This window comes from Lycorma delicatula, chromosome 2, assembly GCF_047948215.1.
Source record: "Lycorma delicatula isolate Av1 chromosome 2, ASM4794821v1, whole genome shotgun sequence".
Lineage (NCBI taxonomy): Eukaryota > Metazoa > Arthropoda > Insecta > Hemiptera > Fulgoridae > Lycorma > Lycorma delicatula.
The window spans coordinates 118029842-118056417 of NC_134456.1; the positions used below are offsets into that span (position 1 = coordinate 118029842).

Genomic DNA, 26576 nt, shown 5'->3' on the forward strand with positions numbered 1-26576 from the left:
TTAATTGCGCCATAATTTTACTGAACTTCTGATATTGGTGTAAAGTTGTTAAAGTAAATAAAAAATTTAATTTATTCTCTAGAAGAATTAATCGTAAAACTCAATAAAGGTTTTTAATGTCGTCTGGTTGAATGTTAATCGTAATAAAATATTCGAAAAGTACCTATGTTTACTAAGAACGATATTACGTGTTCATTATACATTCTATCATATGAATGAAGATGCAATTTATGTTAAGAAATAACGAAATTTTATGTTTCATAGTACTAATATAGTAATAATAAAAATAAATTGTTTTTAATTTTTATTTTTTAGAAGGGAATTACCGGTGGTGATTTATTTTTTCTTGACATTATGTGAAGGTCAAATGTTGTCACGGTTTACATCAACTTTTTTTCAATAGTAAGGAAAATTATTTTGATAGCTGTGTTATTTAAGCTTGACCGATACTGGAACACTGCCAGTAGTATTCTTATACAGTTGAGTTGCAGATTAAGTGTGAAATAACCATGTTTAATTTTTTTTATTATTTCTTTAAATCATTTTTGTTATTAAATTTAATTTTTTTAATAATTAATAACGAAAATAATGGTGTTCAATGTGATTTTTTAAGCGATGCAATAACTCGTGTTCAAAGTAGAATTGATAAAATACTTCACCACAGAAACAACTTCGGTTCAACAGATGCATCTAAAAATACGTTCACTCTTGAGTCTGAAACAGAAATCGCTGATGTTAATTACAAAGAAGTACCTGTTTCAAAACCGGCAATATTAAATGATACATCTGACTCAGAAGATTACATTAAGATAGATACAACTGAAAGTGGAAAAAATAAAAATTTGACTGCTGAATCTCGTACAATATTTAATGTTCCTTACACATGTCCACAAGGAAAAAAATGGGACGCTGGAAGTAAAAAGTGTAGAAAATTATTTTAATATTTAAAGGAACGCAGAAAAATACAACCGTAAGTAGGCTAATAATTTATTACCCAATTGTTAAATTTTAAAATTATTTACCAAAAATAAATGTGTTCGTGAAATTATCAAACATATATAAATAGGCTACAAGCTTTAATTAAATTAACGTTTTATTTGTATTTAAATAATTAAAAATCTGTACGTAAATTAAATAGCATATGAGCTAGTAAACGCCTAATTAATAATATCTACAAATGTAAGAATGATATGCAAGAAAGCAGTAATGGTAGTAGTAGTAGTAATAATAATAATAATTTTCTATTTTTTAAAAAATATGTTGGTTTATTCTACTTAAACACAATCCTTTTATAACACAAAAGTAATTTTTTTATTGTGGTGCACACACACACACACACACACACACAGTGTAATATTTAATGCTGTATAATAATTTTACGTGTAAGTTAATTTTATGATTATTTTTATTGTTGCATCAGTATTAAATACATATAAATTATATTAATATATAATATACATAAGTTATATAAGTATATTTGATTGTTGCTAGATAATAAATGAATAGACATGATGCTAATTTCTCTGAGAGGAAGAAATTGCAGTAAAGCTGCTTTGCTTCATTCGTTCTCAAAATTTACATTACTGATTTCCTTTGCAGATGAATAGGATTCAATAATGCAAAAATAAATTAAAACAAAAACAGTTGGCAGCCATCTGTATGTATACTCAATATAAATTCATTGTTAGCAGGAATAGTTATATAAAATCTTATTAGCAGTCACAAAGTACTATCTATTGCTTAACTTTGGCTTAATTAGGAATTACTTATTGTTAAAATATTAACGCATACAATAATAACTAGTATGCTTTTATCAGTAAATTTATAAATTTTTCCTGCAGACCATAATTGATTAAACTTGCAGATACCTCGCCTATCTACATAAAAATTTCTTTCTTTAACTTGCTGAACATTCTAAAAACAAAATTTTTTCTTTATCTGTTGATGGATCGGCTCGTATAGAATTAACACCTGCTGTTTCATAAAAAAAATATACACATTTTCTTTGAAAAAGATGATTTTATTAAATGATCCTATTAAAGATCTAAATAAAATTTCTCAGGGCAATTAATACAAATAATTTGGAATAATAATATTTTAGAAGAATGCAACTTATTTTATTTTATTTATTTATAACATATCATTATTTTTATATAGAAAATTTTATTTTTCTTATTTTAGTCTTCATTGAAGGGGGTGTCTTTTTAAAGAAAATTTTACTTTAGAAAATTTGTTTAGATTTTACCTCTATAAAGATATTTTTAGAAAAACCTTTTTTAACATTTTTTCTTTACCTCTTCAACCTTTTTTGACTCCTTTTTAATTTTTATTATTAATAGCCAGGAAGTCGTGCAATATTTTGACAGCTTTTTTTAAACTGAAATTCCTTGAATATGAAGAAAATTTTTAAATAATTTGTTTAATTTATGAAGTTTTTTAATTTTAATTTATTTATGAGGCGGTTTAATTTACTTTATGGAATAAAAAAAAAAAAAAAATTAATGCATGAAAATAATTTTAAAAATTTACTAAAATAAACACGTACAAAATCTTTTAATTTACTTTTTTATTTTACACGTTATATCTCCTGACAGTTGAATAGATATTGTGAATTATATCGGTGAAAAGAGAATCAAAACATGCAGAAAACTTTTTTACAATTACGTTATTCTTGTGCATTTCGTTTTACTTCAATATCTCTAAAGAAATTTTAAATATCAACTCTTTAGACCTTTTACTTGTATTAAAAAATTGTAAATAAAATTAAACAAAAAAAGTATATAATTTTGTCCTTATATATCTTTAATTTAATGCATTCCTAACTGAGAAAAGGAATGTTCCTTTTCGTGTGAGTGTGTGTATGTACACACACTCACACGAGCCACATTAACTGACTTCCGCCAATGGTAAATGTTGTTTGTTCGTACGATTCCGGTATTAACTTCGTTGAGTTTTTGTTTATATATATATACTCCAGATTATTTTTAACTTAATATTGAAAAAAGTAAAATAATAATTATAATAATATGGTGATCTAGTTGACGTACGTTCTTGACGATCATTTGCATAAAAGTAATGTTATTTTTAGCGTTGACTGAATCTTTTACAATCTTTTCAAATTAATAATTCCGTTTTGTACTTCTAATTACTATTCCATTAAATGAATTTCATTTTAGCGAATTTTGGTGTTGAACCTGTTATATTCAGTACAAAATAATATTCACCGGTATACTAATATTTTTTATTTGCTGGTTACTATACACACCTTTTCAATCAATTAATATATTTTCTATTTTTATTCTTGAAATTTATTTCATAAAATGTATCATTTAATATCTGCTTCTTTGTTCTTAGTAACATCAGATAAAAAAAAAAAAAAACAATGATGTGACATCATACAAAGAATAATGCACATGTGAAATGAACATGTTTTTATTATTGAAGCGAATTCAGGTCATTTTAGCCTAAAGCTATTTCGGAGCCATTGTTTCTCAGAATAATAATCTTTCTCAATTATTTACCACTTTTTAAGTTATATACGTCCCGAAACATTAAAAGGCTATGGGGTCAAATGATAAAATTTTAATTTTAATAGAAATTAAAAATATTAATTTCTTCCATCAAACATTGAACTTATCTATCAAGAAACCATATTTTTGTTTCGTAATATTAAAACACAATTTTTTAACATAATTGCTTTTATTTTTGTGATAAAATTGCAACTGCATCTGCGTATATTTATTGTAGCTTGTATTTTTTTGATTTATTTAAATTTTTATCCGACCGTATCATTGGAAAATATGATTGTAAGTCAAGAATGATTGTCCCGATTTTCATTGAATAAGTAATACAAAATAATTCTTCCCAGTTGAAGAGGTGACCCTAGTTTATGAAAACCTGGAAAACGTAAACTGAAACTGTGGATGGTGAACGCTAAGCCCTTTTGAATTATTTTTTTGAATTTTAATCTGATATTTAATCTAAGTAAATAAGAAAGCTTTTTCAGGAAACATGTTTAGTAAAAATATCCTTGCAGATTGGTTGATAATCTGTCACCAATTATCAGTTATTATACGTGATAATTAATTTTAAGCTTATTTTGCTCATAAAGTCGCAGAAAAAAGTAAGTAAGACAATGTCAAGACATTAGTCACCATGAAGAATTTTGCTACAACGGAAAAGACTTTATTGCGAGTTAACAAATTATAAATTTAGTGTTATTATTTCATTAGATAATTTTGTTATCAGTTCGTTTTATTATTGTCTGTATGTAAAAAATTTAAAGTCCAACTTATTTTGATAAATTATTTAAAAAAATTCTTTCTAAATATTTTTTAATTCTTAGCAACTATCAGTAACCACAAAAACAATTTATTTGAACATTTTATCATCAGCTTAATAATTTTTATTTTTAATCAAAGGTTGTAATTATGTTTTATCTGAAGATCTAATTTTACTTCCTTGTACGAAGTAAAGGAAGTATTGTGATGACGAAAAATTTCGGTTTTCAGATTTCAACGGAAATATCCATTTTGAGCATCCTTGATTCCATTTTGATTAGTTTCGGTGTGACGTTTTTAGTACGTATGTTTGTGTGTATGTACGCATGTACATAAGTACAGTAATTAACCCTCATTTAGTACTTTTCAACGATTTATCAGAAGTGGTACTTAGTTTCATTGGTTCTAGAGTTGTAGCCAAATGAAATTTTAATTAATGACATATTTGGATGTTAGAAGGGGAATTTGGATCACATCGGTTCGAATCAGATATCATCGCCTTTTTTTAACTTTTTTTTTATAATTTAAATATTTCATTTATTAATAAAAGAATTCTAATTTGTTAATAAAAGATTCTTATTATAAAAAAAGATTATAAAAAAATGTTTATGTAATTTAATAGGCGTACATGGAAGTCATCTTTTTATTTTCTAATCCTTTCAGCATTGAGTTAGCAGAAATAAAAATTATTATTTTACTTAAATGCTTAGAATGTGTTAGAGTTCTTATTTTTAAAGTTTTAAAAAAGTTTATCGTCTGGTTCTCAATAGTACGAGTTCATTCACAGTAACTATACCAAGTTTATTTTTACTCAAATTTGTCTTTTACATCTGAAAATCACCGTTTAATCACGTTATTAATTTCTTTACATTATCCTTCTTTAAAAGAAGGTATGCAACGAAAATATCATAATACTTGGAATAGATGACATCATGAGAGCAACTTCTGAGATTACTTATAAAATATTTAACATCAAGGATGGTCATTTTCTAATTCAGAACCAAAAGAAAAACCACCAAGTAAATTGAATTATTACTTTTATCAGTTTCACTAACTTGGAACTGTTCAATGCTTTTGCAAAAAATCAGTAAGTTAAGGCGAATTTATTTTTATAAATAATTTAGCTATTATTTATAAAGATATTATATATAATTTATCAGGGTCAGGATATAAAACAGTTCATACATTATCTATATGTAAGGTTTTTGAATACAAATGTGTGATTTAACAAATTAAGATTAAATTTTTCTGGCTGTACTGTTTAAGTATGGAGTAATACTCGTATGAATTAATAAATTAGAAGTAAAATTGAATAAACTCGGAAACAGAAAATTCAACTACACAAAAAAAATCTGATCTGGACATCACATGACTTTGTACGCCTATTAAATTACATATTATTCTTTTTTAAATGTCTTATTTTTAAATAAAAGTACATAAAATGACTTCATTAATAACTTCTGATATTTTTTTGTTATTATTTTTATTATTGAATTATTATTTATGGTAATACATTTTTACAATCACAGGTCAATAATTATTAAAAAATCAATATATTTAAATTTTAAAAAAAGTTAAAAAAACGCAGATGAAGTCTGATTCGAACCGATGTGCCTTCCCCTTCTAAGATCCAAATATTTCATCAATTAAAATTTCATTTGGCTGTAACTCTGGAACCAATCTAAATAAATATAACATGATATATCGTTGAAAAGCTATCAATGAGTGTTTATTACGGCAGTTAAGAAAAAATCTAAATATCTAAATTATTTTTGATTTTGGGGTTTTTGGACACTTTTGGTTCAGTCGATAGCAATCAAAAAGGGAAGTGCACAACTAGATTTTACGAGAGTCCTAAATCCGAAATTTCAACATCCTACGACTACTCGTTTTTGATCGGCACCAGGCACCGGTGCCTGGCGTTCCGATTAAGAGTGGAGCGAGACATGGTTTTGTATAGGCTGATTTGGGCAGTGTTACCAGTTTTTCATGCTATCATTCGCCCAATGCGGGTATTGCTGAGTTTTTGTTGATCGCACTGAGGAAATTGCTCAACATAGAGGGAAGAATATATTAATTGCTGGGAATTTTAATTCCAAAAGTCCTGAATTTTCCGGAGAAGTAAGCAATACTCGGGGCTGGGACCTCAGTGATAGGAAAAGTGCGTTAGGCTTAGTATGCATTAACGAAGCTGGGGCAACCTTCCGAAGATGGTCCTCTCATTCAGTGATTGATCTCGCATTTGTTCCAATGGAGAGAGTTAACGATTACGTGACTTGGTCGATCTTAGAAACCGAGAGTCTTTCTGATAATTTGTATGTAATTTATGAAAGAAGGACAGGTGTAATTAGTATTACTCCGCCAGGAATGATGGTCTCCAGAAAAGAACTCTCCTTTTCGGTGAATGTATACAAGCTGACTGACTGATTGGGATCACGTCTCCGAATTGGTTACGATAGTTCAAGACGAATGTAAAAAATCTGGTGTTTTGGTTCCCAAGAAAAAACATAAGCATGCATACTGGTGAACTGAAGAGATATAGGCTATCAGGAAGCAGACATGGAAGATGCGAAGGGTGTACCAACGCTTGTTAAGGAGGAATGTACCCTGAAAGGGACATGGCTTGAAGCAATTATCTAACAGCTAGAATTGTATATAAAACGGCGATTAAAAATGCTAAAAAGAGGTGTTGGAAGTCTCTGTGTGAGAGTATCGATCAAAATCCTTGGGGAAGAAGCTTCCGTTTGGTTACTGGTAGACTTAAAAGAAGACGTCCTGCGGTGACTGAGCATCAGGTGAAGGAGCTGATGATTTCAATATTTGCGTCGTGTGATAATCCCCCTAGAGAGGAGATAGTAGCGGATGTTATGGAGATGTTTACAATGCGGGACTTGATTGAGGCATTTAGAAAGATAAAAATCAGGAAATGCCCAGGACCCTATGGCATACTGGCCGAGATTATAAGAATACTAGTGGAAAAGGTACTGGAAGGGATATTGGAGATCATGAACGGGATGCTGCTCGACGAGTATATTCCTCTACGTGGAAGGAAGTAAGAGTAGTTTTTATTAAGAAACCAGGAGCTGAGATTTCTTCAGGAGGATACCGACCGATTAGTCTTATTAATCATGCTTGCAAACTTCTTGAGTGGATGGTGTAGAATAGGGTTAGACGAAACATAGAAATAGAGTTGGTTTGAGTGATCAACAATGCGGCTTCTGTAAATGTAGATCCACTACGGATGCAGCAGAGCAGGTGATGAGAATAGTAGAAGAAGGCGTAGCAGGTACTTGGCGCACCAGGGAGGTAAATTTCGTCATATTATTTTTGATTACAAAACTAAATTCATTGAAATAGAATTATTTATATAAAACACAGATTTTGGCTATGCGTAATTACCGGTATTAGAAAATAAAACTCTTTTCTAAGACGAGGCGCCAGACTTATTGGATTTGTTCTCAGGATTTTTCTTATACATACAAAGCTATTCTTATTTCATATGGAAAAATTTTTATCGATCATTTTTTAGCCATTTTATGATCAGTTTTCCTTGTGACAACTGTACAAGAACGGTTTCGTGTACAGTTGAACAACAGAATGAGTGAAAAAAAGAGAGACTGCGTTTATTCGTGTTCTTTCTTTTTCCTGTTTAGCCTCCGGTAACTACCGTTTAGATAATACTTCAGAGGATGAATGAGGATGATATGTATGAGTGTGAATGAAGTGTAGTCTAGTACATTCTCAGGTCGACCATACCTGAGATGCGTGGTTAATTGAAACCCAACCACCAAAGAACACCGGTATCCACGATCTAGTATTCAAGTCCGTGTAAAAATAGCTGGCTTTACTAGGACTTGAACGCTGGAACTCTCGACTTCCAAATCAGCTGATTTGAGAAGACGCGTTCACCACTAGACCAACCCAGTGGGTGCGTTTATTCGTGTTGCAGAAAAGTTGCGTGTTATTGCTTAATTAAAGGAGCATGGAAGTCGTACTAGGTAGAGAATTTGATATAGCAAAGTCCTGCATTTTACAGTGGAGAAAGAAAGAAAACGATTATCCCGTAGCTGATAAAAACAAAAGTGTGCATTTCGACGAAAAAATGCGAAATGTCCGGAAGTAGCATAAAAATATGCAACTTATATATCGAAAGTATGTCAATTTATATCTGATTTCTACACAAATATGCCGATATTTTTGTCGACGTAGTTTTTCTATTTGAAGAAGAACAATAATAGCACAGCGGCTACCGGAAGAATACGAAAATTGAATGATAGGTTATAAATTCACGAAAAAGAACACTAATTCCTTCGATGAAATTGGGAATGTGTACCTGACCATAGTGACTTCTGGTACAAAGAGTGTTCAGATACTACTGTCGGTTAGAAATAAAATATTGATAAATGATGCTGAAAATATATTCCGACGGGAAAAAATTACTTCCGTATGTAATTTTTAAATGAAATCATCTATAAAAAAATGAAACGTTTCCACCCGATATTTTCATAAAAGCAGAGGAAAAGAGCTGGATGAATAATGAATTATTCATAGACTAGACTGGACTATTTAGCAACAGGCGGCTGGCTATATGACAATATTATGAAAAAAGTGTATGAACATGTCCATATATGAATATTTCATATAGACATGTTATGAAAGATTCACATTTGTTTCGATGTTTACACTGATAAGAAGTAAAACTTATCTTTTTCACGTCAAATTTAACTTTTTTCGTGATTTAGTTTTTTAGCGACTTGTCTTGTCGCCGTTTGCTTGTAGATATCCAAAAGCAAGGACCATTTTCTTTCGGACTGATTTTTATAATTTAGCTTATAATTTTTATTGGCTTTTAACTTAAAACAAACTTTATGTGAAAGGACCATTTTTTATTTCTCCAAAAAAGGAGACCGGAGTACCGGAACAACGTTCCGGAACCATCGCATCTCTGGTGGAATGAGATCTTTTATTCTTCAACCTCTAGATATCGAGATTAAACTAACCATTTAAAACCAAACTCCGTAAACAGTATACGAACTGGATGGCCAACACGAAACTAAATCATCCGTTAAACTAATGAATCCGTCTTTGCTACAAATTTGTAAATATATTATTTTCTTCGGTCAGAAATATGATACCGGATGATTTGTTTAAAAAATCGTTCAAGAAGTGTTGTATTTCGAGCGCTCTTGATGGACGTGAGGATGATTATTTGTGGCCAAGTGATTATGAAGTTAATTGCTATTCTACAGATGAAAAAACTCGAGAACTGATGATAGTAATAAAGGTAAATATCTGCTATAATTTCAATTAAAATTTAATATTTAATTTAAAATTAATTTCTGTATTTACAATATAGACTGACATCTAGATAAAAAATACTGTCATACATTCAATCTTCTACAATCATTTCGTTAATAAAATGCAAAAGTAACAATTTAAAAAAAGTTTTTTTTTCAATTTTCCTAACATGGGTTCTCGTAGAACATGGATATATACGGTAATATTTTTTTACAGGAAAATGTGATTATTTCTACATATTAATTATTTAATTAAAATAAAATATTTAGGTTAAAATAATTTAAATCTATTTAAACTGATTTGGTACGGTTTCCAACCGTTGCTGACGGTATTTTTAGGACCTAGCAGTTATATCAGATAAATATGATATAACTCAAATTCTGTATAAGAGAAAAATTAATAAAGCAAATATTACTAGTATTATTGTAAATTAATGAATTGATTTTGATACCATTTTGTAATATTTAAGATTTAATAAGGGGATTCTTGTTGTTTATTAATTTTAAAATTTAATGTTTAAATAAAATTAAAAAAAAAATTAATTACAAATATTCTTTAAATATGCAATGAATTTATGTTTTATATCAACCTTAATGTAAACCTTAAGGTTTACATTAAGGTTCTCGGATGTGCAACATCCGAGAACCAACGACCGATTTTTTCAAATTTTCAGAATACTTTTGTGTTATATGAGGGATCGTTTTAAGCAGCGCTTCGAGATCCTTGCTTTCTTGTTAGTTAAGCTGATAAAGATATTCATTAAAGAAAATAAATTAATCTTTTTACTTCATTATATTTCTGTCAACAAGGTAACAAAAATGTAATGAAGTAAATGACTGATTTTTTTTTCTTTAAATAATATATGCAAAATATTTAATATTCTCACATCCATGATGATAACTTACTAGTCGGTGTTCAGACTAGTCAGGGCTTAATAAAAGAATTTATTTTTTTATGAATCTTACAACTTACGATTATAGTTATCTTAATTTTTTTTATGTGACGTACCTGCTACACGCTATCAAACTAACCTAGTAAAGTACAATTCGGTCTTGTATAAAAAATTAAGTTAAATAATAATTTCTTTCCTAGTTTATATTACAAACGTTTAAAGTCCTATTTATCCAGATCCGAAATAAAGTTATCAATAAAAATGTGAACGAATTGAAGGAAATTCCTTGTAATATATTTCTGTTAATGTATTAGGTGTTCTGTAATATTTAAGTTTAAGGTTTAAAACCTTAAAACTAAGGTAAGGTAAGGTAAGGTAAAAAACTAATTTTTACCTTACTTTTAAAATAAATAAAAAATTCTGATTAAAAATCACTAAACTAGCTTCCATTTAATATAAAATACGTAGAATAAAGTTAACAACCAGGTGCATATAAGGTAAATAAATGTTATTATCCTTTATTAAGAGATGTTGCAGAAGCTTTAATTGCGAAAAAGTACAGAAAATATATAAAAGTAAAGTAACAATTTTTATGTCGTATTTTAAGGTCAAAATTACAGTAATCTTATTTCTCAGTAATTATTCAATACTATGCTTGTATTTTTTATATTCCTTATGCCTGCAATATAATAACAGTAATTTTTTTAGAAAACTTGATTATTCGTTTTAAGTATAGAAAAATTAAAAAAAAGTAAATAAATACTACTCAAAATTTATTTTATTCACCATTTAGTTATATGTAAGCTGTAATGACGTGAAGAAGGTATCATATTACTCCAGTCACTTTGTTTATGTAAATTATTACTTGATTAGCAAGGTAAACCTTGTTATTAAGAAGGTTTACTGCTTTCAAAATTATTTAGCAATATTTCACATGTATAAATGAATTTAAAATAAAAAAAAATGCTTTACATATTAAGTTATTCTGAGAAAAATTTAAAACATCCTATCCTACACGCGCAATGCATGTAATTAACATGCGCAATTCAGTTTTTATTAATACCTTCACGGCGTACTCGCAATGAATCTGAACTACTGAATATATTATAAATACTAACTTAACTATCTTAAACAAAGTTCCTACAACAATAACGATAACAACAATAATAAATTTATAAAATTTCAATGAATTACACTTATTAGGTTTTTAAAAATTTGGAAATACAGTAGAAAAACATTACGAACGGTAAGCATTAATAAAGTTCCCATTGGGAAACATTTTGTAATGTTTAAAGCTTTTATTTGATTAAGAATTAGTTTTTTCTTGTGAACTAGCAAAACTGATAGAGAAAAAAGGCTATTGGTTATAGATCAAGATTTTGTTAATAAATGAGTGTGAAATACTAAAACTTCTATTAGATGCACAATCAGAAGGTAGTAGACGAATTGAGTCTCAAGTCACCAAAGAGGGCAAACCATTACAAAAATAACAAGAGATATTTTCCTCTCGAAGGATAGCGATGTGTAATTCGTCTTTCATACCTTCTTCACTGAATCTACAAAAGCGCTAAATCAGAAATTCTAGACACACTTACTACTGACTAATACTGAAAACTCATGAAATATCGACCTTGTGTGGTCACTTACGGTATGATCAGAGTGATTTCTTTTGCAACAAGAGCAAACCAATGCTGTTGTACTTTACTGATTGTTATTAAAGTTAATGATGAGATATGATGGCTACTTGTGATGTATACCTAAGTATAGTTTCTTCTTAAAAATGTTATACTGAAATTGTTTAATAAAATCGAAACGGATTTTCAATGCAAAAAACAGTGCAGCAGGATCATTTTTGACGGAGGTATACATATGATTCATGTAGATTGAATTTTATAAATTTTTATTCTTAAATGCATTTAAATTTACCAATTTTCTGCCTTTGATAGAAAAAAATAGTTTATTAAATAAAAGTAACAAAAATGAATAAAAAAATATAAAATTCACTTGACCAAACAACGAAAGTATTTTCTCCCTAAATTTCAGGCTACGAGAAAAAAGGCTGAAGATCTTCCTTTTTTTATTTTTAATAAATTATAACTGAAATTGAATTAACGAAGAAAAATCTCTGTCAATAATTTTTAAGAAATATTATATTATGTCGTAATCTGAGCTAAATAACTTCTCATTATATTTATTAGTTTCATACATTTAGAATATGCTTTAATCAAAATTTTTCCACGATTTCCCTTTGTCCTTCAGACAAATGCAGGATTATTTTGTTTCTTTTTTATCATATTTTAGAGTTTTTACTACCACATGTGCTAATGATACGAGACAGTGTAATTTTATAAAGATCTGAATAAAGTATGTATTTATTCATTAAAACCTAAGTTATATTCTCTCGACTCTAAAAATGACATGATACTCTTTTACAATGTAGATATCTCTACAGTGAAGACAGTTAACTAATGAATAATGTAAAGTAATTTACTCACTTACCCAGTTACCTTTTACATTCCCGGATAAATGTCTACTGTTGCTGGAGTAGCGTAGCTATAAAGAGAAAGTATAGCAATCAGCCGAAATATGGTATCGGAGATTTACAAATGTTGACGTTTCAAGATCCCTTTAGTCCAAAAGACAAAGAAGTTATAGAAATTTTTCGAAGGTATTATATAGATAAATACATACATTGGTCTGTATTTTGATTAATACGTTCGAACTAGCTATGGTCATAGAAAATTGAGTTTCTGTATGACAATACAATTTTTTTAAATTATTTAAAATTAGGAAGTTATGTGGAGCTGATGTAGGAAAGGGATGTTGAAAATGATCTTTAAACAGTTTTCGCCTCCTACTTCAAAATCCCCTTCACGAAAAGAAAAATTGAGATTTGGAAAAAAAAATTATTTATATATACAGGTGTCCTGTAATGGTGAGGCCAAACTCTGGGAAATGATTCTACTTAACATACTGAGAAAAAGTATCCATTGAACATAGGTCTGAAAACGCATATTTTTCTGTCCTACATTTTGTGTTTTTTAAGAAAAAAATGATTTTTCAAGAACGGTTGAAGATAACGCAATAAAATGTTGTTTAAAATAATGGTTTTTAGTAAAAAAATAACGATACTCTTTGTCAAAAAAATTTCAAAATGGGGGCCGTTTCAATTTTTTCAATCTTAAATATCTTAGGAATTTTTAGTTTTATTAAATTGTGTTGTATTATAAAATTTATGAAGCATTTTGTTGTGAACAAAACGACACCTTAGTCGTAAAAATCTTACTAAAAACAACAGAGTTATTGCCAAACGAATGATGAAACCGATATGGCAACAATAAAAAAAAAAAAAAAAAAAAAATTCCCGCCAGTTTGATAAGTCCTACTTTTGCAATAACTCTGTTGTTTTTCGTTGGATTTTTACGAATAAGGTGTAATTTTGTTCATAAAAAGATGCTTCATGACCAGTATTTAAAATATTAACATTATAAAACTTTAATTTTCGAGATTAAAAATCTAACTAGTATTAATGTAGGCAAGATTACAATGTTTTTTAAAAAAAAGAAGTTCCATGGGACTGACCACAGAATTAAAACGTTTTTGAATTTTTAATACCTTATGTGTTTTTTAAGTTGTAGTTGTTAATAAAAATGTTATATGCAGTAGGTTGGTGGTCAAGGTTAGAGGAAGGAGGGGCTATTGGACCCAAATGTTTTTAATGAACATTTTGATTCGATTTATTTTCCTAGCAGTTGTATTATAAAAGCACTATAAGTTGATAATAAAAACGTAATTTGTTGAAGGGGGTCAAATTGGGTTCGATTTAAATATAATCCCAAATAAAGAATAATCTGAATGACTCATTTTTTGTTTTTCGTTTAGTTGTCTTAAAACTTAATTGCGCCATAATTTTACTGAACTTGTGATATTGGTGTACAAGTTGTTAAAGTAAATAAAAAATGAAATTTATTCTCTAGAAAAATTAATCGTATAACTCAATAAAGGTTTTTAATGTCATCTGGTTGAATGTTAACCGTAATAAAATATTCGAAAATTACCTATGTATTTACTAAGAACGATATTACGTGTTCATTATACATTCTATCGTATATGAATGTAGGTGTAATTTATGTTAAGAAATAACGAAATTTTATGGTTCATAGTACTAATATAGTAATAATAAAAATAAGTTGTTTTTCATTTTTATTTTTTAGAAGGGAATTACCGGTGGTGATTTATTTTTTCTTAACATTATGTGAAGGTCAAATGTAGTCACGGTTTACATCAACTTTTTTTTCAATAGTAAGGAAAATTATTTTGATAGCTGTGTTATTTAAGCTTCACCGATACTGGAACACTGCCAGTAGTATTCTTATACAGTTGAGTTGCAGATTAAGTGTGAAATAACCATGTTTAATTTACTTTATTATTTGTTTAAATCATTTTTGTTATTAAATTTAATTTTTTTAATAACTAATAACGAAAATAATGGTGTTCAATGTGATTTTTTAAGCGGTGCAATAACTCGTGTTCAAAATCGAATTGATAAAATACTTCACCACAGAAACAACTTCGGTTCAACAGATGCACCTGAAAATACGTTCACTCTTGAGTCTGAAACAGAAATCGCTGATGTTAATTACAAAGAAGTACCTGTTTCAAAACCGGCAATATTAAATAATATATCTGACTCAGAAGATTACATTAAAATAGATACAACTGAAAGTGGAAAAAATAAAAATTTGACTGGTGATACTCGTACAGTATTTAATGTTCCTTACACATGTCCAGAAGGGAAACAATGGGACGCTGAAAGTAAAAAGTGTAGAAAATTATTTTAATATTTAAAGGAACGCAGAAAAATATAAACGTAAGTAGGCTAATAATTTTTAACTTGTTAAATTTCAAAATTATTTACAAAAAATAATATTTGTTCATGAAATTATCAAATATATGTAGGCTACAAGCTTTAATTAAATTAACCTTTTCATTTGTATTTAAATAATTAAAAAACTATACGTAAATTAAATAACATATGAGCTAGTAAACGCCTAATTAATAATATCTACAAATGTAAGAATGATACGCAAGAAAGCAGTAATGGTAGTAGTAGTAGTAACAATAATAATAATAATAATAATTTTCTATTTTTTAAAGAATATGTTGGTTTATTCTACTTAAACACAATTCTTCTATAACACAAAAGTAATTTTTTTATTCCAGTTAGTAGCAAAAATCTAGAAAGGAAATAAAAATTGAAAATTAACGATTGAAACATTTTTACAGCCAATATATTTAGTAAGTTTAAATAATAATGTTTTAGAAAGGCATGTGCGCTTATACGTGCGCACGCGCGCACACACATTGTAATATTTAATGCTGAATAATAATTTTTACGTTTTATTGTTGCATCATGTTTTATTTTTAAATACATATAAATTATATTATAATATATATATATATATATATATATATATATATATATATATATATAAAATTATATTTGATTGTTGCTAGAAAATAAATGAATATACATAATGTTAATTTTTCTCAGGGGAAGAAACTGCAATAAAGCTGCTTTACTTAATTCGTTTTCAAAATTTACATTACTGATTTCCTTTGCAGATGAATAGGATTCAAAAATGCGAAAACAAATTAAAAAGCCATCTGTATGTATACTCAATCTAAATTCATTGATAGCAGGAATAGTTATATAAAATCTTATTAGCAGTCCCAGTGTACTGTATATTGCTTAACTTTAGCTTAACTGGGAATTACTTATTGTTAAAAAATTAACGCATTTAATAATAACTATGCTTTTAACTATGCTTTTTTTAGTAAATTTATAATTTTTCCTGCAGATCGTAAATTATAACACTTGCAGATATTTCGCTTATCTACATAAAATCTTTTTTCTTTAACTTACTGAACATTCTAAAAATAATTTTTTTCTTTTTCTGTTGATGGATCGGCTTATATAGAAATGTTTCCAGCTGTTTCTTAAAAAAAAAATTACAATTTTTGTTTGAAAAAGAGGATTTTATTAAATCCTCTTTTGAATGATCCTATTAATGATCTAAATAAAATTTCTCAGGGCAATTATTAAAAATAATTTTGAATAATAATATTTTAGAAGAATGTAACTTATTATACTTTTATTCATTTAAAACATATCATTATTTTTATTTAGAAGAATTTTATTTTTCTTATTTTAGTCTTTGTTGAAGGGGGTGCTCCTTTCAGAGAAAACTTTACTTAGCAAATTTGTTAAGTTTTTACCTATATATAGATATTTTTAGTAAAACCTTTTTTAAAATTTTTTCTTTACCTCTAAAAAATATACATTCTACGTTTTTTTGACTCCTTTTAATTTTTATTATTAATAGCCGGGAAAGTCATGCAATATTTTAACAGCTTTTTTTACCCTGAAATTCCTTGAATATGAAGAAACTTTTTAAATAATTTGTTTAATTTATGAAGAGAAATTTAAAAATTGTATAAATATTACTTGAAGAAATTTCTTGCCAGACATATTCACATAATAATATGAAAAATATCTTTAAATCTATCGGTATAATGATTTTCATTTTCCGATGAGACGGTTTAAATTACTTTTTGGAATAAATTAAGAAAAAAATAATGCATGAAATTAATTTTAAAAATTTACTAAAATAAACGCGTACAAAATCATTTCATATACTTTTTTATTTTACAGGCTATATCTCCAGACACAGTTGAATAGATATTGTAAATTATATCGGTGAATAGAGAATCAAAACATGCAGAACATTTGATTAAATTACTTTTTAGTATTAAAAATAATCTTTATAAGGAAAATTGTACATGTTTAAGAAATATTTTCTTTTACTATTATTATACACGTATTATACGCGTTAGTAATTATTTATAGAAAGGATTTCAAGAAATTGAAATAAACGTGAAAGATCGTAGCACCGATTAATTACTCTCATTTCAATTCTTCTGCGGATATCACATATTTTAAAATAATTTTTTTATAATTACGTAATTCTTGTGCTTTCGTTTTACTTCAATATCTCTGAAAAAATTTTAAATATCAACTATTTAGACTTTTTATTTGCATTAAAAAATTGTAAATAAATTAAACAAAAACAGGCCAGAAGTATATAATTTTGTCTTAATAAATCTTTAATTTAATGCATTCCTTACTGAGAAAAGGAACATACACACATATCTCATTAACTCGGTAATTGATAAATGTTGTTTGTACGTACTAATCCGGGTATTAACTTCGTTGATTTTATATGTAAATTATATATTTATTTATAGTCAAGATTAGTTTTAACTTAATATTGAAAAAAGTAAAATAATAATTAAGTAATGTTATCTTTAGCATTGACTGAATCTTTTACAATCGATTTCAATTAATAATTTCGTTTTGCAGTTTTATGCAATTACTATTTCATTAAATAAATTTAATTTTAGTGAATTTTAGTTTTGAACTTGTTATATTCAGTACAAAATAATGCTTACAGAATAATAATGCTTATAATTAAAATGTTTATAATTCAGTACAAAATAATGCTTACAGAAACTAATATATTTTGTATGTTCGTTATTATATACACCTATTCAATCATTTAATATTTATCAATTTTTATTGTTGACAACTATTTCATAAAATGTATTTTTAAATATTTGCTTCTTTCTTTGTTCTTAATAACTTATCAGCTAAAAAAAAAATAAAAATGATCTGACATAATACAAAGAATAATGCACATGTGGAATGAACATTTTTTTATTATTGAAGCGAATTCAGGTCATTTTAGTCTAAAGCTATTTCGGAGCCATTGTTTCTCAGAATAATAATCTATCTCAGTTAATTACCACTTTTTAAGTTATATACGTCCCGAAACATTAAAAGGCTATGGGGTCAAATGATAAAATTTTAATTTTAATAGAAATTAAAAATATTGATTTCTTCCATCAAACATGGAGCTTATCTATCAAGTAACCATATTTTGTTTCGTAATATTAAATAACAATTTTTTTAACAAATTTGATTTTATTTTTGTGATAAAATTGCAACTGGATCTTCGTATATTTATTGTAGCTTGTATTTTTTTGATTTATTTAAATTTTTAACCGATCGTATCATTGGGAAATGTGATTTTAAGTGAAGAATGACTGTCCCGATTTTCATTGAATAAGTAATACAAAATAATTCTTCCCATTTGAAGAGGTGACCCTAGTTTATGAAAACCTGGAAAACGTAAACTGAAACTGTGGATGGTGAACGCTAAGCACTCTTGAGTTGTTTTTTTGAAGTTTAATCTGATATTTAATCAAAGTAAATAAGTAAGCTTTTTCAGAAAACATGTTTAGTAAAAATATCCTTGCAAATTGGTTGATGATCTGATACCAATTATCAGTTATTATACGTGATACGTTAATTTTAAGCTTATTTTGCTCATAAAGTCGCAGAAAAAAGTAAGTAAGACAATGTCAAGACATTAGTCACCATGAAGAATTTTGCTACAACGGAAAAGACTTTTTTGCGAGTTAACAAATTATAAATTTAGTATTATTATTTTATTAGATAATTTTGTTATCAGTTCGTTTTATTATTGTCTGTACGTAAAAAAGTTAAAGTCCAACTTATTTTGATAAATTATTTTAAAAATTCTTTCTAAATATTTTATAATTCTTAGCAACCATCAGTAACCACAAAAACAATTTATTTGAACATTTTATCATCAGCTTAATAATTTTTATTTTTAATCAAAGGTTGTAATTATGTTTTATCTGAAGATCTAATTTTACTTCCATGTACGAAGTAAAGAAAGTATTGTGATGACGAAAAATTTTGGTTTTCAGATTTCAACGGAAATATCCATTTTGACCATCCCTGATTCCATTTTGATTAGTTTCGGTGTGACGTTTTTAGTACGTATGTTTGTATGTATGTACGCATGCACATAAGTACAGTAATTAACCCTCATTTAGAACTTTTCAACGATTTATCAGAAGTGATACTTAGTTTCATTGGTTCCAGAGTTGTAGCCAAATGAAATTTTAATTAATGACATATTTGGATGTTAGAAGGGGAATTTGAATCACATCGGATCGAATCAGATATCATCTCCTTTTTTTAACTTTTTTTTATAATTTAAAATTTCATTTATTAATAAAAGAATTCTAATTTGTTAATAAAAGATTCTAATTATAAAAAAAGATTATAAAAAAATGTTTATGTAATTTAATAGGCGTACAAGGAAGTCATGTGGTGGCCACATCAATTCCACATTATTTTGAATATTCTATTTACTTACAAATTGATTAAATAAAAATTTCAGTTATAATTTTTCCCAATGATTAAATAAACTGTACTGTGACATAATTCTAAACTAGTTATTCCATTCACGTTTAAACTAACGGTTCCCAACTATTTTTTACTTGTTTACCCATGATACGACATTTCAATTCGCCGTTATGTTGTTAATCATTATTAAGAAATACTTTCAGACTTTATTGATAAGGCTTCTGAGATATCTGGGAGAGGATCTTTTTATTTTCTAATCCTTTCAGCATTGACTTAGCAGAAATAAAAATAATTGAATAGCTTAAAAAAAAAACAAATTATTTTTGTACTTAAATGCTTGGAATGTGTTTGAGTTCTTATTTTTAAAGTTTTAATAAAGGTTATCGTCTGGTTCTCAATAGTACGAGTTCATCCACAGTAACTATACCAAGCTTATTTTTACTCAAATTTGTCTTTTACATCTGAAAATCACCGTTTAATCACGTTATTAATTTCTTTACATTATCCTTCTTTAAAAGAAGGTATGCAACGAAAATATCATAATACTTGGAATAGATGACATCATGAGAGCAACTTCTGAGATTACTTATAATATATTTAACATCAAGGATGGTCATTTCCTAATTCAGAACCAAAAGACAAACACGAAGTCAATTGAATCATTTCTCTTATAATTTTCGCTAACTTGGAACATTTTAATGCTTTTTTCAAAATCAAGTTTTATTTTTTATTAAACTAAGAAAACTTTTATTTCATCGAAAAACAGCAGTTGATATAATCACACTGAATAACCTAACATTATTATAAAAATATCAGGATACTATATTCTGTATTTTATACTATTCAGTTACTTCCGCAATTCCAGGTAATCTATTTATTTATCAACAGTTTGTTTTGAATTTATTTTCAGCGGGTGGGAAAAAAATGCCAGTGTCAGTTATATAAGTTTGTAAAACTGGAATCTTTCCGCGCAATGGAAGTTTAGTTTCTAAATATACATAAAATATACGTCTTTGATAAATAAAAATTAAAATAATTATCTATTAAAAAAAGAAATTTATTATCATAAAAATTTTATTTTATAGTTTGGTAATATTTTTTCAAGTTCGTTTTATCATATAATTATTAAAATTAGAGTATTAAGGACGAAGGTATTTTTTATATAATATGATTGTCTCCATATATTGAGTGTCCATATTCATATTATCAGATTCCATCTAACATTTTTCTATAAATTCGATATTAAATACTTGTCCGGTCATGCGTCAAATCAATATAAACGAGTAAAACATTGCTCTAAATATAATAAAAAGAAATATTTAACTCACAATAAAATTTCCTAAAATTTTTTTTTTGAAAATTAAAGTGACTGAATTTTACCCTCCTTTCGCTAATACAAAAAGTAATAAATTAAAATCCTAAAATATATCAACGAGAGTATTATTATTATAATTTTTGTTGTTGTTGAAAGTAATGAAAAAACCAGTTTAAAAGGTGGATCATCTGAATTCATAAATTTGAATAAGAAATGTTTTAGATGAGAATTTTGATTCAGAATAATTTGTCATGGGAATTTTACAATTAATACTGTGTTTTTATATAATACTATAGTATGTACAATTAAAGAAAAAAAGACTCTTATGAAAAAAAAAAAGTATAAGTAATAAAAATTTAATAAAATATAACAATAAAAAAGGAATTTATAATTAATTATTTTTTCTACATCCTGACAAATATTTTTCTACTTGTCTATTGTTTTTTATCAAAACCTGCGTCTTAATATTAATTTTTTTCATTCTACTAAAATCAGTTTACATTTTAAAAAAGTTTTTTACTTCTATAATAGATACCATAAAAATTTAATTACAATTATACACAAACAATATATTCACAATCGATTTTGTATGTATGGATTGTTTTTCGATTTTTTCAGTAAACTTACACAACCGTAAACTAAACTTCGTATAATCTGTTAGATAAACCATGCTAATATCATACTGACTCTTTATGTTCAATAATTAATATATCAATATATAGTCTAGCAGATTTAGGCCTATCATTAGAATTTAATTATTCATGAAATTCATTTCTCATTAAAAATTTTCATTTTCTTGCGTTCTAATAAACCTCTGCGAAAGAGCACAACACAGAGAAAAAATAAAAAATCAGAAAGTTAAGGCGAATTTATTTTTATAAATAATTACGTTTTTATTTATAAACATATATACGCTCAAAAAAATTATTATGAAAAAAGATAAGGATCAGGATCAGGATATAAAACAGTTCATACATTATCTATATGTAAGGTTTTTGAATAAAAATTTGTGATTTAACAAATTAAGATTAAATTAAGCGGTTGTACTGTTTAAATATGGAGCAATATGAAGTAATAAATTAGAAGTAAACTTGAATAAACACGAAACAGAAAATTCATTTACACAAAAAAAGATCTGGTCCAGACCAGATCTTTTTCTGGTTCAGACCACATCACATGACTTTGTACGCCTATTAAATTACATATTATTCTATTTTAAATGTCTTATTTTTAAATGAAAAGTACAGAAAATGACTTTTATGTACTTAAAATGTATTAATAACTTCTGATATTTTTTTGTTATTATTATTATTATTGAATTATTATTAATGGTAATACATTTTTACAATCACAGGTCAATAATTATTAAAAAATCAATATATTTAAATTTAAAAAAAAAGTTAAAAAAAAGCAGATGAAGTCTAATTATTGGATTATTATTAATGGTAATACATTTTTACAATCACAGGTCAATAATTATTAAAAAATCAATATATTTAAATTTAAAAAAAAAGTTAAAAAAAAGCTGATGAAGTCTGATTCGAACCGATGTGCCTTCCCCTTCTAAGATCCAAATATTTCATTAATTAAAATTTCATTTGGCTGTAACTCTGGAACCAATCTAAATAAATATAACATGATATATCGTTGAAAATCTATCAATGAGTGTTTATTACGGCAGTTAAGAAAAAATCCAAATATCTAAATTATTTTGGATTTGTGGGGTTTTTGGACACTTTTGGTTCAGTCGATAGCAATCAAAAAGGGAAGTGCACAACTAGATTTTACAAGAGTCCTAAATCCGAAATTTCAACATCCTACGACTATTCGTTTTTGAGTTATACTAGATACATTTGTACGTATGTCCGTGCAGACATCAAGAAAAAACTATTCAAAATGGATTCAGGGATGGTCAAAATAGATATTTCTGGTGAAATCTAAAAACCAAAATTTTCGTTTACAATTATTCCTCGTATGAAGTACAAGGAAATTAAAAAACAATAAATAATTTTAAATAAAAAAACTGTGCTCTTTTTAGTTTGTTCCTCAATTATTTCGAGTAGTTCTTTAATTTATCTAATAAATTTTATTTCATTTTTACAGATTATTTAACGGAATACAATGAACTGGTTAATTTTAATAATTTCATCAAATTGTTTTATAATAAACAATATAAAATGTATGCAAGACTTTTACGGTGAAGATTCTCATATAGAAACAGAAACTGGAGATCTCCATAACGACCAAGATTTTCATGATAATCAGGGAACTCCGGATTGCGATGCTGATAAAGAAATGTTAAACAATGCCTACGATTATGGTGATACTTATTATGCAGCACCACATATTGGATGGGAAAATAAAAATTTACAGAATCAGATGGACTCGGATATCAATCTTGGTTTTGGACAAACTGGAGGTACTGGTTTTAGTACATCTGCAGTTAATTGTAAAGTTGGATATATCAGAGATGAGACTGGTAAATGCAAGCCTGAATTTTATCAAGCATCAGTATTATTTTCCCGGTTATTCCCTCTGTAAAATAATTATTAAAGAAAAAAATATTTACTTAATACCAATAATTTTATTTTATGTTATTATTTTTAATATTGATTTGTAAAAAAAAAAATCTATGCTTTTGTTATTTTATTGAAACTACACTTTCCGTTTCTGAAAAAAAAAAAAATTGAATTTAATATGTGTATTATCATTTTATTAACTTTCAGAATTTTGTGCTTTATAAAAATATGTGACAATAAAATCAGTTTGATAAATTATGATTTTTAAAAAATTATTGGGTTTTTTACTTTTATGAGACAAAGGTAGTTTCTTGTCTAGTTCCCATATTCACCTTATTCAAATCAGCACAGCAAATTGCTAAATATTTATTGATAAAAATTGTACTACTAAATAAATTTAAAAAAAAGAAAAATATATATAAAGAGTGTTATTAAAGTAGGAAACGTCTTAATATTTCAAAACTTAGGGACACTAGGAGGTAGAAAGAAGTTTTAAATACTACAGTTTTAAAATATGATGCCGTTTCTATTCTTTAATCCCTATATATATTATTGAATTATGTATTCATTCATAAATACTACACTTTTAATTATATTATTAAAAAAAAAAAAAATATATATATATATATATACATAATTTCAGTAAGCAGTTTGCACCTTCAAATAATGTGTTATCCATGTTAGTGACTGAAGGTATCTGTGTATCTGAAATTACTTTTATTGTGAATCATTATCATCTGGATAAACTTGAAAATCGCGTCTATAAGTCCCAATTAATATATAAATATGGATTTTGTTGAGTTTCTGATTTAGTGTCGATTAGTTAAGCGTTTATGTGAAAAATCTTGCGTAGGAAACAAAAATGATCTTTCTCTGGTTTGTTTTGTGTTAAGAAATCAGATATTAAACATAACAAACAAAACAATTTTATTTAAAGGAACATTTAATTCTATTGAATAAAATAAAATTATAATAAAAATGAATAAATATTGAATAAAATTTTAAATAAACAACATAAAAAAAAATTATTATATTTAAAAATTCAGTTTTACTTTCCTAAATGCTCTCTATATGTTCTTTTGCACGATTGTCATTTAATTATTATTAACATATATCAATGTAATATTTCCTATGTTATTTACTATATATTTCTTATATTTTTTTCCTACAGTCTTGTTTTCTTCTTCTTGACAGCTGTCTATCTAGTTAGCCTAAATACACCTGGTGTTAATATACACATTTATTATTGTATTATCCATTCTCGTTCTAACATGACAAAAACATGTTCATCTCATCTCATTTTATTATGAAATACTACACAACAATGTAAATAATATAAAATGTAGCTAAATATGTAAACGTTATGTTATTTGTTGAACTTTATTAAATTAATATCAATTAAATAGTAATTAAATTTTTTCAATTTCCAAAAAAAAAACAAAAAACAATTAAACACATATGATAAAATATTTGCTGTAGTTTTTTCACTAAATTTGGTTTCTTTTAAAGGAAACTGTTAAATTCTGGAATATGTAGAGAAAGTTCTATCCCGCGCCAAGAAAATTGCAGGGATAGCACTTACTCTACCTTATAGAATTGAAAATAAATATCTTTAAGAATGCAGAATATGTTAAACTAGATTTATCTTACATATTTGAGGTATTTGTAATTTATCTCTCATTTAAAGTATCGTCACTATAACTGTAAGATTATACAGTCTCACACGTAATATACCCTTATAAAGGGTGTCCCATATAAAACGCAACCCTTCAATCACTCATCCATGAAATTTCAAAAGTCAAGCTTACTCCCCTACTCGTTACTGAAATGGACTCGCCCAACATCTGAACATCGCGGCGACGCAGTAGAACACTACTGATAGTAACAACAATGCAATCATAACGTTCAGTTTATTGCTAGAGACAAGTTTTCGCTAGATGAACGTGTTTTCATTGTTGAGTCGTACTTCAGTACGAAATCAGTGGTTGCAGTGCAAGATTTGTTTCGCCATAAGTACTCAGATAAACCAGCTCCTAACAAAACATCAGTATTAAGGTTAGTTGCAAAGTTTAGAGAGACCGGTTCTGTTAATAAAAAGGAACACAAAAGATCTGTGTCAGTGTTGAATACAGATACAGTCACTGAAATCAAAGACCGATTACTCGCCTCGCCAAATAAATCGATCAGACGTTTGTCTGCTGAAATTAATTTGTCTAAATCAACTGTTCATCGGGCGACCAAACGATTAAAATTACGACCTTATCGCATTCAAACGGTACATCAACTTCTTGAGCACGACAAAGAAAAACGGCTACAATATTGTCAATGGTTCCGTCGATTTCTGCGTGAGGGAATTAATGTTATGGATTCGTTATTTTTCACAGATGAAGCACGGTTTCATTTGGATGGAAACGTAAACAGCCAAAACAGTAGAATTTGGAGTGAGATCCCCACGTTTATCACGAAAAACAATTACACCTACAGAAGTTGGACGTTTGGTGCGCGATATCGCGGAAGAAAATAATCGGTCCTATTTTTTTCGAGTACACCATTAATGCAGAACGATATCAGGATATTTTATTTCAGTTAATTGCACTCTTGGAAGAGGAAGACAGAGACTGCTGGCTACAACATGACGGTGCGACATCGCACTACGCAGGTTCAACTTCTGATTTCGTTGAGGAATTCTTTGGTAATCGTGTTATCGGTCGAGGCTTATGGCCACCAAGATCTCCAGATTTGACTGCAGCGGATTTTTTTTTATGCGGTTACCTCAAAGAAAAAACCTACAGCAACAAACCACGAACACTTAAACAATTTAAAGTCAATATTGAACAAGCTGTATTAAATATCCAGCCACAAACTTTGAAAAAAGTTGCAAGAAACGCTGTAAAAAGAATTAAAGCTTGTATTCAAGAAGATGGCGGCCACTTCCAACATTTACTTTAAATGTAAGGTAATGGATGGTAAT

General features: G+C 27.3%; 1 protein-coding gene across 3 annotated transcripts; it reads left to right on the forward strand.

Moving 5' to 3' along the window:
- The first annotated feature begins 455 nt into the window (after positions 1 to 455).
- LOC142319173 (uncharacterized) lies at positions 456 to 23863 on the forward strand. 3 transcript variants are annotated; one of them, XM_075356159.1, is made up of 2 exons: positions 456 to 970; positions 23190 to 23863. In XM_075356159.1, the coding sequence occupies exon 2, from the start codon at positions 23208 to 23210 to the stop codon at positions 23625 to 23627; it is 420 nt and encodes a 139-aa protein (XP_075212274.1). In that variant the 5' UTR covers positions 456 to 970; positions 23190 to 23207; the 3' UTR covers positions 23628 to 23863. The 3 variants fall into 3 exon arrangements, with proteins under 3 accessions (XP_075212274.1, XP_075212273.1, XP_075212275.1); XM_075356158.1 differs by lacking the exon at positions 456 to 970 and adding an exon at positions 14818 to 15340; XM_075356160.1 differs by lacking the exon at positions 456 to 970 and adding an exon at positions 16117 to 16139.
- Positions 23864 to 26576: the final 2713 nt, after the last annotated feature.